The sequence below is a fragment of the Tripterygium wilfordii genome, chromosome 10 (genome assembly GCF_013401445.1).
Source record: "Tripterygium wilfordii isolate XIE 37 chromosome 10, ASM1340144v1, whole genome shotgun sequence".
NCBI classification, from domain to species: domain Eukaryota; kingdom Viridiplantae; phylum Streptophyta; class Magnoliopsida; order Celastrales; family Celastraceae; genus Tripterygium; species Tripterygium wilfordii.
Genome location: NC_052241.1, coordinates 3,470,549 through 3,487,533, shown reverse-complemented (window position 1 = coordinate 3,487,533; position 16,985 = coordinate 3,470,549). Strand labels below are relative to the sequence as shown.

General features: G+C 40.7%; 3 protein-coding genes across 3 annotated transcripts; 2 read left to right on the top strand and 1 right to left on the bottom strand.

Annotated features, from left to right (window-relative positions):
- The first annotated feature begins 152 nt into the window (after nucleotides 1-152).
- Nucleotides 153-2,781, top strand: LOC120008048 (expansin-B3-like). Its single transcript, XM_038858552.1, has 4 exons — nucleotides 153-424; nucleotides 499-799; nucleotides 1,159-1,288; nucleotides 2,141-2,781. Exons 1-4 carry the CDS (start codon nucleotides 268-270, stop codon nucleotides 2,333-2,335), a joined length of 783 nt encoding a protein of 260 aa, XP_038714480.1. The 5' UTR covers nucleotides 153-267; the 3' UTR covers nucleotides 2,336-2,781.
- A 965-nt stretch (nucleotides 2,782-3,746) lies between these two features.
- LOC120008000 (clathrin light chain 1-like) lies at nucleotides 3,747-6,904 on the bottom strand. The gene is made up of 3 exons (XM_038858502.1): nucleotides 6,328-6,904; nucleotides 4,735-4,888; nucleotides 3,747-4,591 (listed from the first exon to the last, which is right to left on the bottom strand). The coding sequence occupies exons 1-3, from the start codon at nucleotides 6,783-6,785 to the stop codon at nucleotides 3,977-3,979; spliced, it is 1,227 nt and encodes a 408-aa protein (XP_038714430.1). The 5' UTR covers nucleotides 6,786-6,904; the 3' UTR covers nucleotides 3,747-3,976.
- Nucleotides 6,905-6,986: 82 nt separating this feature from the next.
- On the top strand, nucleotides 6,987-9,290 carry LOC120007999 (lanC-like protein GCL2). Its single transcript, XM_038858501.1, has 6 exons — nucleotides 6,987-7,290; nucleotides 7,388-7,566; nucleotides 7,674-7,785; nucleotides 7,890-8,006; nucleotides 8,088-8,402; nucleotides 8,789-9,290. The coding sequence occupies exons 1-6, from the start codon at nucleotides 7,126-7,128 to the stop codon at nucleotides 9,125-9,127; spliced, it is 1,227 nt and encodes a 408-aa protein (XP_038714429.1). The 5' UTR covers nucleotides 6,987-7,125; the 3' UTR covers nucleotides 9,128-9,290.
- The last annotated feature ends 7,695 nt before the right edge of the window (nucleotides 9,291-16,985 follow it).

The following is a 16,985-nucleotide window of genomic DNA, read 5'->3' as shown; positions in this document are numbered from 1 at the left end:
AAAGCCCTCCATAATGGCACAACCCGTAAATAACACCCAAACCTAGGGCTTGAAAAGGTACAACGTCTGTTGTTCTACTCTATAAAGCATTGGACACGCCCCAATCGGGCTTCAAACACCATAGCGAAACGCAAAGCCGAACTGGAGGCAGAGGCAGAGACAGCTTGCTAGCTTGCTTTCCTTGGCAACAGTTTTTCTTTGATTCTCCGCAAGGGGGAGAGTTGTTCAGCCGCCGCCGCAATCAGCTGTTGAGTTGATTAACACACAATGCAGTGCAGCAGTGGCTCCAGTTGGTTCGTTACCATTCTCTGTTTCGTTCTGTTGACGTGTTTGGCGGTAGTGGGGGCACAGTTACCGTCCGACCTCCGTTGGAAGCCAGCCATAGCTACCTGGTACGGAGATGCCGAAGGCGACGGCAGTGTCGGTAAGTCTTACATTCCCAATCTCCCTCCTAATTTTGTAAACGGCGAGTCGACTCAGCACTAATTTTTTGTGAAGGTGGAGCGTGTGGATACGGGACAATGGTGGATGTTAAGCCATTGAGGGCTCGAGTTGGTGCGGTGGGTCCATTGCTGTTCAAGAACGGTGAAGGTTGTGGGGCCTGCTACAAACTGAGGTGTTTAGACCGGAGTATTTGTTCGAGGAGGGCCGTGACCATAATTGTGACGGACGAGTGCCCAGGGTGTCCTATTGGGACTACCCACTTTGACCTGGGCGGTGCAGCCTTTGGTCACATGGCTGTAGCCGGTGCGGGTGGCCAGCTCAGGAACCGGGGCCAGCTCCCTGTCATTTACCGCAGGTACTGACATTTTCACTGTGTAGTCTGTACTGTACTCTGCTTTAACGGTTTTTCCACTTCTCACTGCTTTTGATGTTAATTCTCTCTCCATTTTAGCTCTTTGTGCTTACCCGTTAGTCATGACTCTTTGAAAATGCCAAGTATTCCGGTAATTTTTAGGCTATCCCAAACATTGAGATCGATGTCATGATCTATGTGAAATTGTGTGCACACATATCAGTATTGAGATAGTTAAGATAAAAAACATTGAATCACATTAGATCCGTAGGGCCGTATTGGGATAATTAGGATAAAAAGCATTGAACATTTGACCATTCCAAGTGATGCAATTCACTCACATAATGAAGTATATTTTGCAGGACTCCGTGTAAATATCCAGGGAAGAACATAGCCTTCCATGTGAATGAAGGTAGCACAGACCACTGGCTATCCCTACTAGTGGAGTTTGAGGATGGAGATGGAGATATTGGGTCAATGCACATCAGAGAAGTAAGCGTCCTCTTCTCCAATTTGTTCAAATTCATTTTTTTTCACAGGTTTTAGGACTTCAATTATGCCCAATAAAGTCAAGTTAAAATTTTGAGGGAACAGAACAAGTTATAATACCTGTGCAATCTACACGTGCCCAACTTTATCCTATTAGTGTTGCACTTTCTCAGTTTACCCCAAAAGGCCAGGAGCACAAATGTGGTGTCAAAGAAGTGGGTCATGGGTCATATTCCTTGAAAAGCAATGCAAAGCATTGTACTTTTTGTGTCACTTCAGTTGTTGTTTAGGGAAGACAATACCTAATATTGCGGGTATGTTATTCTAATTGTGGCATAATTGTCCCACACTCCCATAGATGTTACCTTTGTTATCCCACATCGCTTGGCTAAGCCAAGTGATATGGGTTTATAAGAGTGAACCCTCAACCCTCAATCACATACCGGAGCTCAATTACTTTTAAGTGAGAAGGTTCAGGGAGAAAAAAAATTATGCAGGCCTGATTAATATATGGAAATCAATAAATCCAAAGTTGGATTGAGATTTTTCACATTTAATCAAGGAAATATTTATAGGGTCTAAAAATTGTGTTGATTTCATATTTATTGAACTGCATTGTGAAATTGAAAGAAGGGTCATTATCTCTTTCTGTCTTGACTCACTGCATGTGACAAAGTGGGGAAGTCACATTCTAAAAGACTGTTGAGAATTGGCCTGTCAATGGTGGCCATGGCCATTCCTCTTGTTTATAAAAAAAATTAAAGGCAACCCTTTATCTTAAAAGTATTGATAATAATAGAAAATTCATGCATTTCTAATAAAGCTTGATTTTTTTTTGTGGCTAAATATTGGCAGGCAAGTTCTAGTGAGTGGCTACAGATGAAACATATATGGGGTGCGAGTTGGTGCATTATTGGGGGACCCCTAAAGGGTCCATTCTCAGTGAAGATAACAACACTATCAACAGGAAAAACACTATCAGCAAGAGATGTCATTCCCAGAAACTGGTCTCCAAAAGCCACTTACACTTCTCGCCTCAATTTCTTCTAATACACAATATTTCAAGGGCCTCATCACACGTTAAAATATGCTATTGTGGGTTTTTTCAAAGAAGGGCAGCCATTGGATTGCCAATATATATATGTCGCATCCAATGTTCTTTCTTTCTATTTTTTTTTCCTACTATTGTAGTTTGAGAGTGTGTAGAGATCCATCTGTGTAGCCGCTACACAGATGGAACTGTAGCCCTCTCCAAATTAAGGAGAGAGAGCGAGTCACTTGGTTTATCATGTTTTTGTGTTAAGTGTGTGGGTCATCTGGTCCTCAATTGGTTTGGAGCTTGGACCATTGAAATCGATTGTTTTGTGTATTACTAATGCAAGTCACTTTGGTTATCATCTTCCCTAGCAAACTGTTGGCAAATCCTCTCTTTGATCATTGGTTGGATTGCCAAAACTCTGCTTTTAAGTAGAAGAGAGATGAATACAAGAGAGGATTAGCTCAGAGAGATTTTTTTTCCTTAACACCAGAAACAAAAGCTCATCAGAAGTTGCATATTGATGAGTGTGGTCCTGTGTACTGGTCCACATGACCTTGATCTTCCAAGTTTAATGGGGATTTGAGTGGACACAGAAGAGATGAAGAAGAATCTGGTGGGGATCGAGTTTTCAGATTCACTCACATGGAGAGTTATAGAGACAAACCCAGCAACTTGGGTTGGTTTGTGAGTGGCGAACAAAAGACAGTGGAAGGCCTTGCACGTGGTGGAGGTCCAACCAATATCGCGACTTTCACTTCTCTTTCTCATGTGAAAGGATCAATGGAATATCGACTGACAGGCCTTGCTCCACCATGACAGGAGCTGTCTTTGCCATTTCAATGCTTGGATTGTTTTACACTTTATTATGCAATCGCCATCCTGTTCAAATGGTCCAGAGAAAAATGCTACTGAACCAGTCTTTAATCACATATTCACATTGTTTCTGGACCCTGATTACATTACTACCCAGTAGTTGCCATTGATGAAGCTACAGCTTCATCTTTCCTGGCATCTCTAGATAGAAGGCATACTAACATGAGCAATGACATAGGTATGATGTGAAGGACTGAAGCATCATAATTCATAATCAATCATGCCCTCAAATCGAATTATGCAGTTTGAGATTTCCCAATTGTTTCTTTACTTTTATCATTCTGAATAACAAGAAAAAGATCATTGATGGAAGAAATTACCAAGATACAATTCATCAGTCTGTTGTTCCCTGGGAACCTTAGTTGTTTCTGTTTCGGGTTAGTAAGAACTGCCCTAATGCTTAAACGCCGAATATCCAGACCTCATATGTGTTGCATAATAACATTAAAGCCCTGCTCTGCAGATTCTAGAGGACCAGCCCCATGGATGATATAAAACAAACAAATGTACTAAGATCTTTAACTCGTATTAAGATGCAAACCTGTGGCGTAATAGAATAAGGAGATAAGTCTCATGTTAACTTTGAAGCAATAACGTCAAGATTAAGGATAGGCAACAAAATTTGATTACGTATATTCTAAATTTGTAAAGAAGCTCTCACCAGCCCTGCTGCAGATTCTAGAAAACCAGCAGAGAGCTGCTCTTATTATCAGTAAGAAATGCTTAACCTAAGCATTTAAATAATGGAAAGGAATCGACAAAAAGAGAACGGGTGATGATTACTCTGCAGCAGCAGGCTCAGCTTCAGCAGTTTTCTCAATATTAGCGGCAGCAGGAGTCTCTGGTTTAGATGGGTCAGGTGGGGCATGAGATGCACCATTGTTAGCAGGGGAAGTAGGTGTCTTCCCAGTTGTGGCAGGGGAAGTAGGCGTCTTTCCAGCCACGGTGGGGGAAGTAGGCGTCCTTCCGGCCACGGCAGGGGAAGTAGGTGTCTTTCCGGCCATGGAAGGAGAATTTGGCATTCTTGCTGCAGCCCCAGCAGCAGTAGGTGTGGAAACTTTCCCGTTCTTGGTGTCTTTCCCTTCCTTTGCATCCTTTCCAGCTTTCCCTTCCTTGCCATCCTTTCCATCTTTGACAGGAGCAGGTGGAGGTGGCAACATATGGGGAGGACAGTTTTGTTTCAGCTTAACGAAAATTTGCCTCATCCTCGAAAGGTCAGTAGGTTTCCCAGGCTTTGGTCCCTGAATGACCACAACTCCGGGCCTCTTTTCAGAATCTTTCTTCCCCCTTCTCCTCTCAATATTAGGCACCTCACGAGGAATGAGTTCTGCAATTGCTTTCCAGTACTGTTTATCAGCTTCTTTGTGGAATTTCTCTTGATTGACCAAGTACAACTACACAGAAGAAAAGTTTGGTAGAGTGTTGGCAATAAAAGGAAACAAGTACGTTAAAATAAGAAAATGGCAAGAGGGAAGTCAACAGCAAGAACAAATAAATGATGTATCGCATTTTGAGTTGTTAGCCAAGCTGGTTTCACCTTTTCTCGTTCTCTGTTGTTTGATTTATTTGTTTCACAGTTGAGCTTCCTTTTCTCGTAGAACGATCGTATATACTCTTCAGCTTCCTCAATGATCTGATTGCGCATCTCCTTCTCCCTTTTCTCTTTTTCCTCAAGATGGATGGCATTTTGACTGCATAATTGGATGATGAAGGTCATGCAACTAACAGTTTGTAGAAATAATTCAGACAATTCCAATAGCAATCAATTCCAATGGCAATCATCAAACATTGTTTGTAGACAATCCATCCCATTTTGATTTTACTCCTGTATATACTTACTCCTGTATATACATACTTACCAGCAATTCTCATAACTTCATTAAATAACAGAGACGCATTACATTAATGTAATTCTCCTTGTGATCATTCATTGCAGGCTACTTACATGATTCCAACACTGAAAAGGTAATTACAATAATAATTTTCAAAGGTAAAAATACTGTTAGAAGAAGTTAACCAAAAAAAAAAGTTGCTTAAAGAATTAAGTGAAGATAAAACTCAGACATAATAGCAATATGGAGGTCACAGATAAGTGAACTTGAGAAGCTGAGTGGGTTGAGCATTTCAGCTGATTAAAAAAAACACATGATCGAAAAGTTTCAATCTTTGTCAATGTAATTTCTGCATACTAAATGGCAAACATTATATATCTTTACGTTGTTTAGTAAGCAAAGATAAAGGAACAAGTAAACGGAAAAACTGTTGATTGTCGGTGATTTGGCAAATGAACAAAGCGTTCTTCATATTGTTTATTTTAGGATCGCCTTCTAATTTAAAATAACGCTAGCTTGAGTGACCACCTGACAGCCATTGCTTCTACTCCCAATATTAAAACCAAAACAAAAATTTCTCCGCATTGCAGTCCAGTACTAGTGCAAATCTGGTCAGTAAACCATCATGTGCACCATCACCACGGTAATTCAACCCACAAAAGTACATCAACATTAACGCCATGTTACCCACAAAATTCAGAACGCTTAGAGGTCATCTTAATTATTGTTGGCTGCTGATATCCTTTTGCTCCATCCAGATCTTTAGGCTAATGTGAAGAACTAGATAAAAGTTTCACATGCCCCTCAAATTGTTGTCATAAAATGGATTACAAACGAAGAACCTACCCTAGATCAAGACAATAGTTAGTCGTTTTTCTAGACAATTATTCAGAAATTGGCTTAACCTAATCATTGCTTATTCATCGTGGCATGGCATCGTCTTTCAAGGCTCTTATTTCATTAAACTTTCCATAGGGAAACTTGCTTAAATATCTTTCCCTTTTCCCACTTACATGAAGCCTTCTAACTCCATAGCCTTGGTTTTCAGTTCAAATCAGAGATCTTTCCCAGTTAAATTCCAAGGATTAAGCATCTTCAAACTAACACAACAAAACAAAAGAATTTTTGCATTGATTAAAAGCTGTTTCAGTATTTCTTAATTTATTTTACGATCTTTTAGTTCTCTGAGCATGAAACCAATCAAACCCAATTCCAACCATGTAACAACAAATCAAGATCCAAACTCATCCAAAAAAATCTAACTTTGGTGACTTAACATTAAAGGATCAGAAACCCACCGGCGCCACTCACGAAATGCCGCACCTTCCTCAGGCTCCATCTCGCTAGGAGGGGGTAGCACGGGTCCCTCTGAGGCAAAAAACCCGCCATAATCATCACCACCGCCACCATCATTCCCATTGGCCTCGCCGGCAGAGCTTTCAAAAGGCGTCACATAGTCCGGATTCGGCGTAGTCACACCGAAACCGTACACCTCAGGAGAATGCGGGTTCTCGTTGCCGTAATTAGGCGTGGAAGAATTGCCGTTGGGAGCATCAATGTTGAGGCCAGTAGACGCCGGAGGAAGGTCAGCAGAGAAATCATCGGCAGGAGAGAATGAAGAGTTGTAGCGTTGAGAGGGAAGACGTGGGTCGTAGCCATCGTCGTCGAAAGGACGGGTCGTCGGAGACGGTACGTGGTGGTCCTGGGACTGGTTAGTCAGGTCATCGCCTTCGTTAAACGACTCAAAAGACGCCATTTTTGTTCTTGGTGTTGCGTCTCTGTTACAGTGCGTTTGTTTGTATTGGTTGGTGTGGCTTTGAGTGATTTTCTGTAAAGAGAGAGAAGAGAAATCGTTGCGTTCGGATCGTTGTCCTTCTTTTTCTCGTGATACGATGCCGTTCAAAGGAAAACGAAGTTTGTTTGGTTTTTGCCACGTTGAAAAGGAATGCCCGTAGACGTGGAAGGAGCTCGTGCTCTCTCAACCATTGACTATGGCGGTCGTTTTAGTTTTTAATTGATAAAGTCGGTGTCTTGAAGCTTCAAGTTCGTATCTTCCATCTCTTGCTCACTACTAACTACACGAGAAGGAGAAAGAAATGGCGGATCGATTCTTTCCCAATGAAATTCCGAAATTTGTACCAGAATCAACGACAACGACGATGCAAGTGCCTTCCGAAGATTCTCTCTGGAGGCTTCTCTCTATGCCGTACTCTGCTCTCTCTCAGCTTTTCAAGCGTGCTGCTTTGGATCTCAAAGAAACAGTACTTATCTCCGTGTCTGGGTTTTGGTTTTGGGTTTGGGTTTCTTCATTTTGGTTTGGTTCGGAGAGTTCACAAAGTGTTTGTTGTTTTGTCTCAGATAGTGATAGAGACGTGGGGGCTCGGCGGGCAACGGGTTCGAGACTTCACTCTTTACTGCGGGACTCTTGGTACTGCTTTCTTGCTTTTTAAGTCTTACCAAGTCACCAATAACATGAATGATCTCACACTCTGCCTAGAGATTGTCAAGGCATGTGACTCTGCTTCTGTGAGCTCTCGGTAATCCATCTCTTTTATGTTGCCATTTTTTTCATGTCAATTATTTTAGCTGCGGTTTGAAGTTGAGGGGACTAATCAGCTTGAAAATGGATGTTATTGGGTGCTAGAGATGTGACTTTCATATGTGGACGGGCTGGTGTTTGCGCTCTGGGGGCTGTGGCAGGGAAGCATGCTGGTGAGGGCCAACTGGTGGATCATTACTTGTCTCAGTTCAAAGCGGTACGTTTAATTTGCTATGGTGGTGTCTTCTTATATCATCAAGGATTTTTGAATCCTTTGACTAGATTATACTGATTGATTGAGTCATTTGAACTACAAAACAGATCAAACTGTCAAGAAATCTCCCGGATGAGTTGTTATATGGACAAGCTGGGTACCTTTGGGCTTGCTCGTTCTTAAACAAACATATTGGTGAGGGCACAATTCCTTCTTCCAGCACTGTAAGACACCAACTTTGCTTCATGAAATGACATCAACTTTGCTTCATGAAAGATCACCATTATGTTGTTTATATTGTGTAGCGTGTGGTTGTGAATGAAATTATCAAGAATGGCAGAGCATTGGCCAAAAGAGGACGATCCCCATTGATGTTTGAATGGTATGGAGAAAAATATTGGGGTGCTGCTCATGGATTGGCTGGAATCATGCATGTTCTGATGGACACCGAATTGAAGCCAGATGAGGCTGAGCATGTTAAGGACACCCTTAAATACATGATTAGGAATCGCTTGCCTAGTGGAAACTACCCTGCAAGTGAAGAAGATAAGAGGGATGTACTTGTGCATTGGTGTCATGGAGCTCCCGGGATCGCCCTCACACTTGTCAAAGCTGCTAAGGTAAAGTTTCTATTTTCCCTTGATCTCTTGAATGGGATACCTTAAGATTTTTTGAGTAATTGAAATGTGCCTTTATTCTTTTCTGGGTTAACTTCAATTGTTGTCTTACTGCTGATTAGAGTCGGTCTAATGTTCTCAAATAAATTTACATGTCTTTGATAGAAACTAAGATATCAGAATTGAAATTATTTGCTTATAAATAGCGAAAATAAGATATTTCATAAATAATGTTTTCACAACTGCTCTGAGCATACTTTGAAAATCAGATAGATTTCAATCAAAACTTATTTCACCCTTCCCCATCTCTTTTTACAAAAAATAAAATAAGCCACTTTTTGTTTTTTCTTTTTTCATGACACTTGCAAAAAATAATTTCAAATTTTCAGGTTTTTGGAGATAAAGAATTCTTGGATGCAGCTGTGGATGCAGCCGAGTTGGTTTGGAACCGTGGTTTGCTCAAGCGAGTTGGGATTTGTCATGGTATCAGTGGAAATGCTTATGTGTTCCTCTCCCTTTACCAAATGACTGGGAATGTAGAATTCTTGCACAGGGCAAAAGCGTTTGCTTGCTTTCTTCTTGATAGAGCGCATAAACTTATATCTAAGGGGGAGATGCACGGAGGTGACAACCCCTACTCACTTTTTGAAGGAATTGGAGGTATGGCCTATCTTTTTATAGATATCACTGAACCCTCAGAGGCTAAGTTTCCTGCTTATGAACTCTAAGATTATATAAAACTGTACGATGTTAATGAAGGTTTGCGCTTAGGTAAGTTAAGTTAGCATGTCTATGTTACTAATATCTCCAAGTTATGATCCTGTGGGAAGATGTAATCCTAACTTAGTCACTTGAACATTCCCTATATGTCAATAAACTCACTTTTCTTCATTAGTTCTTGAGAAATTATGAGAGCCACCGAGTCCAATTATATATTGAAGGAAAGATTTTGCAATAGAGCGAAAGACAATAACTTCATTAAAGGAAACAAAGTTGTCTACATTAGATCAAAAGGCACTAAAGGATGCCAAAATGTTCCTTCATTCAGAAGGAAAAATTAGCTCAAGTCATTCAATGCCATTAAGAGAATTCGTTGCTTGGGTGAGTTGGAAAGCTAACACAGACTTGCATTCTTCAATGGCTTTAGCTCGAGCATCATTAACCTTAGCTTGCGCTGACACCTTAACATTTGTTGCCTCCTTCTCAGCGGCCTCAATCCGCCCCACCAATACGGATTTCTCCAATTGCAGAAGCTTATTCACTTGCTTCAACTCTTTAATTTTGGCATCGGCCTCATCAGCACGTTTCCTCTCGACAGACCTTTCGAAGGCCTTTAGAAGCTTATTCTTTTGCTCAAACTCTTTAATTTTGGCCGCTTCCAACTCATCAGCAAGTTTCTTCTCATACTTCATTACAGTTTTGAAGAGCTTCTGATTCTGAAGCTCTTTCTCTTACTCCAACTCTTTAATTTTGGCCTCCGTCGCATCAACACGTTTCTTCTCATACTTGTTTTCTTTCTCCAACATCTTCATAAGGCCGTTGCACCTTGTTAACCCTTCACCCATTGTGACCACATCTTGGGCCAGCTGAACGAGAGAGAATGAATGAGCAGAGATTAAAAGTAAAATTAACACACACACACACGATAACAAAAAGGCTGATTAAGGGATCAATTTTAACTTACAGATACAACTTTAGTGATGCAAGCGTTCTAGATAACCTTGATGCTCATATCATCATCAAGCCGACGTTGATCAGCAGGAAGAATAACAGGTATAAGAATGTCCCCAGTTTATGTGTACAGGACCAACTCTCTGAAGGCGGCAGGTTCTTTAACCAACTCGGCAATGGTTTTAACGCTAGTAGGCTTCTTCCTTGACCACGAAGGTCCTTCTTTGTCGATAGGTGCATTCCTCTTCTTCGATTGTTGGAAGGGAGATGCCCACTGGACTTGTTCGCCGGTAGGGGGTGTAAGGGCAAATTGCTCCAATCGTTGAAAGGTCAACTTTTACTTCTGTGGGGTCCGTCTGTAACTTTAAATCCTGCAGATGTCACAACAAGAACAATCGTGAAAGCTCCTTAACCGGTTTGGGTGGTGCCGGTCGTGGAGGCTCGGACGATCAAGTTAGTGTTCATCAGAGATGGAAGACCAGCGATGGTTTTAGTGTTTTGTCTGAATGTATCTTGTGAAGAGTTGGTAGATACTGTTTTTGTATTCTCTGGGTTGGAAAAAATGCTCGATCCCCCGCATATGGAAGGAAGGGGGTATTTATAATAGAATGAAGATCAACCTCGGGAATCGTGTGTACATTCCACTTGTCTTATTGGACCAATTTGTATAAAGGAGATGTATGAAAAGTCTATTATCTCGGTTGTGTCAGGGATGATAGATACACAATGGGATAAAGTAACAATATAAAATGATGAAAACAAGTGTTGCTAGGAGTATGAGTAGAATTGTAGGCGCTAATTAATGACTAGATATTTATATGAAAGAACATCATACCTAGGGATATGAGCCGATCACATCCATAAATGCCAGCTGCAAACTGGATTGATAGAAGCTGCTTTACAGGAAAAAGGAGTTCATGAAGTGGCGCTCTCATGTGCAAGCGTCATTACTATATTGGCCCCTCTACATGGCCGTCAACACAGTAAGGATGCCTTGAAACCTAGTTCCTGTTTGTTAGGGAAGGATTGCTATGAACATAGCAAAGTAGATAGACCATAAGACTCCTGCAATAAGTGTCAGACGTTATATCACATGGTGTCAGATGACTGTTACATTACTTAGCAGTGATGTAAAGGTTATCTATGGGCCTCGAGGTGGGCTTTAGGTCCGGGTCTAACTGTGATGGTTAGGTTCGTGGACCCATATAGTCCAACTAGATTTGTAATTACATGACCATGTGCGGCCACACCATTTTTGGCACCTACAATTGTCCCCCACTCTCGAAGCATTAAAGCAAATTCATCTTGGAGAGCAGCACGTAATGTATCCCTGCAATGAACAAGAAATGATGGAGTAAGTATAATTTGAAATGGAATGTGTAACACAGATAACCGAAGATGTTGTGTATACGGAACGTAGCCTGATGCAGCGTATCCTGAAGAGGCGTGTATAGCCTAGTGCTGTTGTACCCGTTTGATGCTGATGAGATACAATTTCGTTTGTTTGAAGCTGTATGGTAAGCAACCTCGTTTGTTTGAGGTTGGTGAAGTATACAACCTCGTTTGCTTGAGGTTGTACATAGCCAGCATTGGCATTAGCGTAAAAGCTAGATTGGAGTCAAAGTTGTGGCCTGAATTGGCGCTAGCATAATGACCGTAATGAAGCTGTTGATGTGGCATGAATTGGCGTTAGCAAATCAGCTATCCGATGAAACCGAATTATGTCTGGGGATGATCGTACACAACCTTGTACGTACCATTGAATGTAGATAATCGTAATGTTCGATACCTGCAGGAAGAATACTTGATGGCAACTTCATGAGTAACAGCATAATCAATGAGATAAGAATGCTATAAAAACAAAGATGATTCAACAATTGTCTTTATCTAAAGGTGTGCATACCAATTGACTAGTAGTTTTTGTAAATTGCCTCAAAGGTGATTATACCTCAGAACAACGTATATACGCCATTATACTAAGGTTAAAATAAATGTTTAGCAGAAATATTAATGGAAGTACTTCAATGCGAAATGATAGGTATTTAATCCACCTGACGTGCACAGTAAAAATTTGAATTGTTACGACCAACGTTCCCGGGGGAGCACGTTTCGGAAATCGTGCAGCTTTGATGGCTTTTGAGGGCACTTTAGGAAATGTAAAGCTTAAAAACTGAATTCTGTGAAAATAAAATACAAAACTCCCGATTGAGATTTGCAAAAAACATCCTGAATTTTGTGAGGAATAGGAAGGAGAAGAGAAGAATCACCCAACAAAAAGTATCAATCTAAGGTATCTCTCGTTTCCTTTTGCTCCAAGTTTAGATTTAGCGTAATGGCTCGACGTGATACTCAAGAATCGAAAAATGAAGAAGTACCTAGCAACGACGGGGCTCCTACTGGTCAGAATAGAGGTGAACAGGAAACCAGTGTTAACTATTCATGGACTGGGTCGGGGAGTCAAGAATCTGGTGATAACAGAATCGAATCCAGTAGCGTGGTTGATAAGGGTAAAGAATCAGGAAGAAATGGTCATATCAAAGGACCCTTGATACCGAAGGACCTGAACACTAAATCGGCACTAGCATCCAGTGATATGGACTACCTTCGACAAGAATACAGAATTCATTCATCCATCGAGATCAGACCTGGAGCTGACACAGAAGGAGTTGATCACCAAGTCCTTGGGTGGTCAACATTTTACCTGCTGTCGTTTCAAATAGGGCTAAGATTCCCTATACCAAATTTACTAGCAGATGCTTGTAGAATATGGAAAATATGTCCAAGCCAATGGATGCCGAATAGCCTCAGAATTTTGTTGAGTGTACAGTGTTTGGCTGAGAAAGAAAATATTGAATTTGGGATTAATGAACTAGCAGTAGTATATTACGCCAAAGAAAGTGGCCTAGGAAGATATTGCTTTGTACGGCGGAGAAATAGACAAGACCTGATTCTTGATACTGTCTCCAATGACCATATTGGTGGTTGGAAAGACAAATATATTTTTGCTAGGGGCGCCTTAGTATATGGGCTTCATGGGGATTTGAACTCGAATTGGGTTAAAGCTAATAGTAAGTTTCTTTCCTTTTACATCTGTTAATGATTGTTACTGAATCTTATGCACCGTTTCTTTGCAGTGTCAAAGATTTCTCTGAGCAAGTGGAAAATCAGTCCAGAAGTGCTCAAAAGAGTGGATGATTTCTACAGCCTTGGGGAACGTAAGAGATCGCGAAAAAACATCCTGACTAGTAATTTAAAGAAATCGTCTCTGTGGAGATATATCAGTGTGTATGAACTCCTGAAAAAGTAGTTTATGTCCCACAGTTAATTATGCGTTGGACACTTATTCTCCGTTGCTATATGCGCAAGTGACGAGATGTTTGAGAAGGTGTTTGCTGATATAACTGACTCGGATGATCTATATGAGGCTTTAATGCAAGATGCCGAACAGAATCAGCAAAATCAAGAAACCTCAGGTGAAGGTTTTGATGCAGCTAAATGTGCTGCAGAGGCGTCTAAGACTAAAAAGGTTGGGAAAAAAGGAAAATAGGTGAAGAAATGTCTGAGAAGAGGTTAAAACAGAAATAGGATCCTACTGGTAAAGGGAAAAAGAAGATCATTGAAACCAGTGGAAAATCAATAACTGAAATGGAGGTTCCTAATGTTGGAGATGGAACAGAAGTCCCCAGAAAACTCCTTCACGACGTCATAGCGTCAGGACCTAGAGGTCGCGGTGGCGCTCCCATTAACAGCCATGTCTACCTCTGCAGCCATCGTTCTGGATGACGAAACAGATGAGGATGAAGGTGAAGGACACACAGTTCTTTTAATTAGACGGCTTCCCAGGATCAGAACTGCAAGGGTAGATCCTACTGAGCCAATTGAAACACTCGGGACAGAAGACCGTGGGGATTTCGATCCAATAACTACTGACTGTGTTGACACAATTTTGGAGACCGAGATTGCTAGAGGTGGAATTGTGGCGAGTGGATCTAGGATTGAGCTACCGCTAATGGGTAAACAAGAAGTGGAGGGCATTGCCCAGAGAGAAGAGGATATTCAACCCAGGCTTAGATTGGATGTTACAGGAAGTGAAACGGAAGAAATATCCATATGGGTCCCTAAATCCTTGACTATTTCTTCTGCTCCTGTGCTTCCGCCCGTAGGTATCAGAAAATTTGTCTTCCCTGAAGATGCTAAGAAATTGGATTTTATGCCTCTACCTAGCAAGTTCAACTACTCAGTGACTCATTGCTTCACTGTAAGTTTTTTGATACATTCAATGTAATAATCATTTTAATCAGAAGTACCTATCATTTACATTTCTAACTGGATATGAATCATATATGATTGATTCTACATTCTTTGCTCCTCTGAAAGGCTCTGCAGGGAGTACTAACAGCTGGAGAGAATGCTATTGACAGTTTGGCCAAGGAAAGAACTGAAAAGGAGATGCTAGAAAGCATGATGAAATTTTTGGAAGACAATTTATCTCGTATCACCGCCTTACAAGAAGAACTGAAGCTTCAGCTGGTTGGGGAGAAAAATAAAAACTCTGAGATGTCTGCTCAAATCACAAGGTTGGAAGAAAAGCTGAATGAAGCAAATGAGAAGCTGTTACACTCAGTCGAATCATTGAGTGCACTGGAGAAGAAAATAAATGATGATGCATATAAAGCCAACCAATTTGAGTCAAGAATTACTCAGGCAACCAGGGATGCTCAATACTTTAAGGGCTGCTGGGAAGGAGTTACCAAATGCACCACCAGTCTAACAAGCTTGGGGAGGTCTCCAAAGAAAGAGACATGTTAAAAGATTCGTTGGCAATGCAGACTGTAAAGACAACAGAAAAGGTTGAAATGGCTAGAAAAATGGAAGAAAACTACATCGCCAAAATAGGGGCCATGGGAGGTGTTGGGCAAGCCATGGAAAGGTTCAGATTGCTAACCCAATACAAGAAAAATGAACACCATAAATGGGATGTAGATTTGTTGCTGAAGAAGGCTATGGTAGTGCTTGAACACTATCAGCCTAACCAAAGATGGGTTATTGACGAAGAAGAACCTGAAGGGCCTGGCATTGGGAACCAATTGGCGCCTCTAGAGAGTAACATACTCCCTCCTGGAGAGCAACTCCCATAGAGGCAGTTGAGACGCCAGCACACGAGAGTATTGATACTCTTTCAACCTCTGATATCGCCAAAGAAGGACCTCCAACCGGACCACTGATCTTTGGGATTGAAGCTCCAGCTCCTCAGTCAGAAAATGTGGGCCAAGATATCACACGTGTAGAACCTCCTATTATTACTAGAGTTACAAGAACTGGGACTATGGAAGAAAATGTTTAGATGAATTTGATACAATTCCTTAAATTTCACATGTCAGTACTTATCATTTTTGTTTATAGCTTTTCATTCCTATTATTCATAACTGCTTTTGAATTGTTTATACATATTTGTCTATACCACCTCATTCTGTCCCCCAGTTTTAGTTGGATTTTTAAGACGTAACTCTAAAAGTCCAATTGAAACTGTAATAGTTTACTTTGAGATATGCAGAATCTATTGAGATGGGACATATCTCTGCCGTTATATCCAATTTAAAGAATATGGCAGGGTGAATCTTGAAATATAATAGCAAATATTGACTTAGGCAACGTACAGAGTTGGATGTCCCGGCCAGGTGTCACGGAAAAAACCCGGGAAGGATGACAAGTATCTCCTAATGTTATTGGTAGACTCAAAAGGAAGATAAATCCGCAAGACTCTTACTCTATATAAACAGCATAAAACGAGCTCTAATGTAAGGGTCTCGAAAAATCGAAAAAAGAAACTTTGGTGATATTGGTATCGATGATCAGGCTACACTGTCAGTTTTGGCAAAGCCCATAGGGGTTGCCTACCACTGACGATGAGTTTGATCATCAGTGCTTTATATCACGGTGGAACAGAAATATGTGTTAATGATCAAGGTATATGAAAGGCTTATTGTATTAGCAACGTTGGCCTGGCTTCATTGTTAGTGCTGGCATACCCCATGATGGTAGCCTAATACTGAGAATGAGTCAATCCAACTGGGCTTCTATGATATCTAACCATAGTCGATCGTTTTGGCGACGTCATGTTTTGGCGACGCCACGTTTTGGCGATGGTATGCTGTAAAGATTTTACATATCGTAGAAATTAATTAATTTTCATTAAACGTTTTTGGGTCTTTAATATTGGATGAACCCTTATCCCCCAGTAATAAAAGCATTAATGATATTCACCGAGTAAGTTAATATGGTCTTTCATTTATTATTGTTTTAACTATTTAACGCTGGTTTCAAAAGCCTTTTACAATTCTCTAGATTAATTGAATTTAGATATTCAAAGTCATGATTACGTTAGACTTCTTTGTCTACATTAAATGTTTATGTAGAGATTTTATCGGTTGTAAAGTTAATCTTGATCCTTTGATTACTGCAAAGAATTAATTGCAGATTTAATTGTGGATACGTTCAAGAAGATAAAAAGGTAAGATTTTTCACCATATAAAGACTAACTTGGATTGACAAAGAAATCAATCTACGAAACATATAACCCTTTATTATCACAGAAATGGCTGCCTCGCAAAGCTCTGTGAAATCTACCTTGGACTCAGACGATCTTAAAGATGTGAGTTCGTTCCTTCCCCTAGATTATCGGAATCCTACAGAATATATTACTGATCTGAAGGAGGAATTGAAGGAAATTGACAAAGATATGCAAGACTACGTAGACAAGATTGCAGAGCTTACCAAGGCTCTACAAACTACGGGGAGTGTTTTGTACCAACTTCAAGAACTCGCATAAACGTGAGCTATGGAGCAGGAGACCACAAAACTTCAAGACTCTCTCCTTAATCTTTCTGTCTTGATTAAGGAGACTAGAGAGAATAA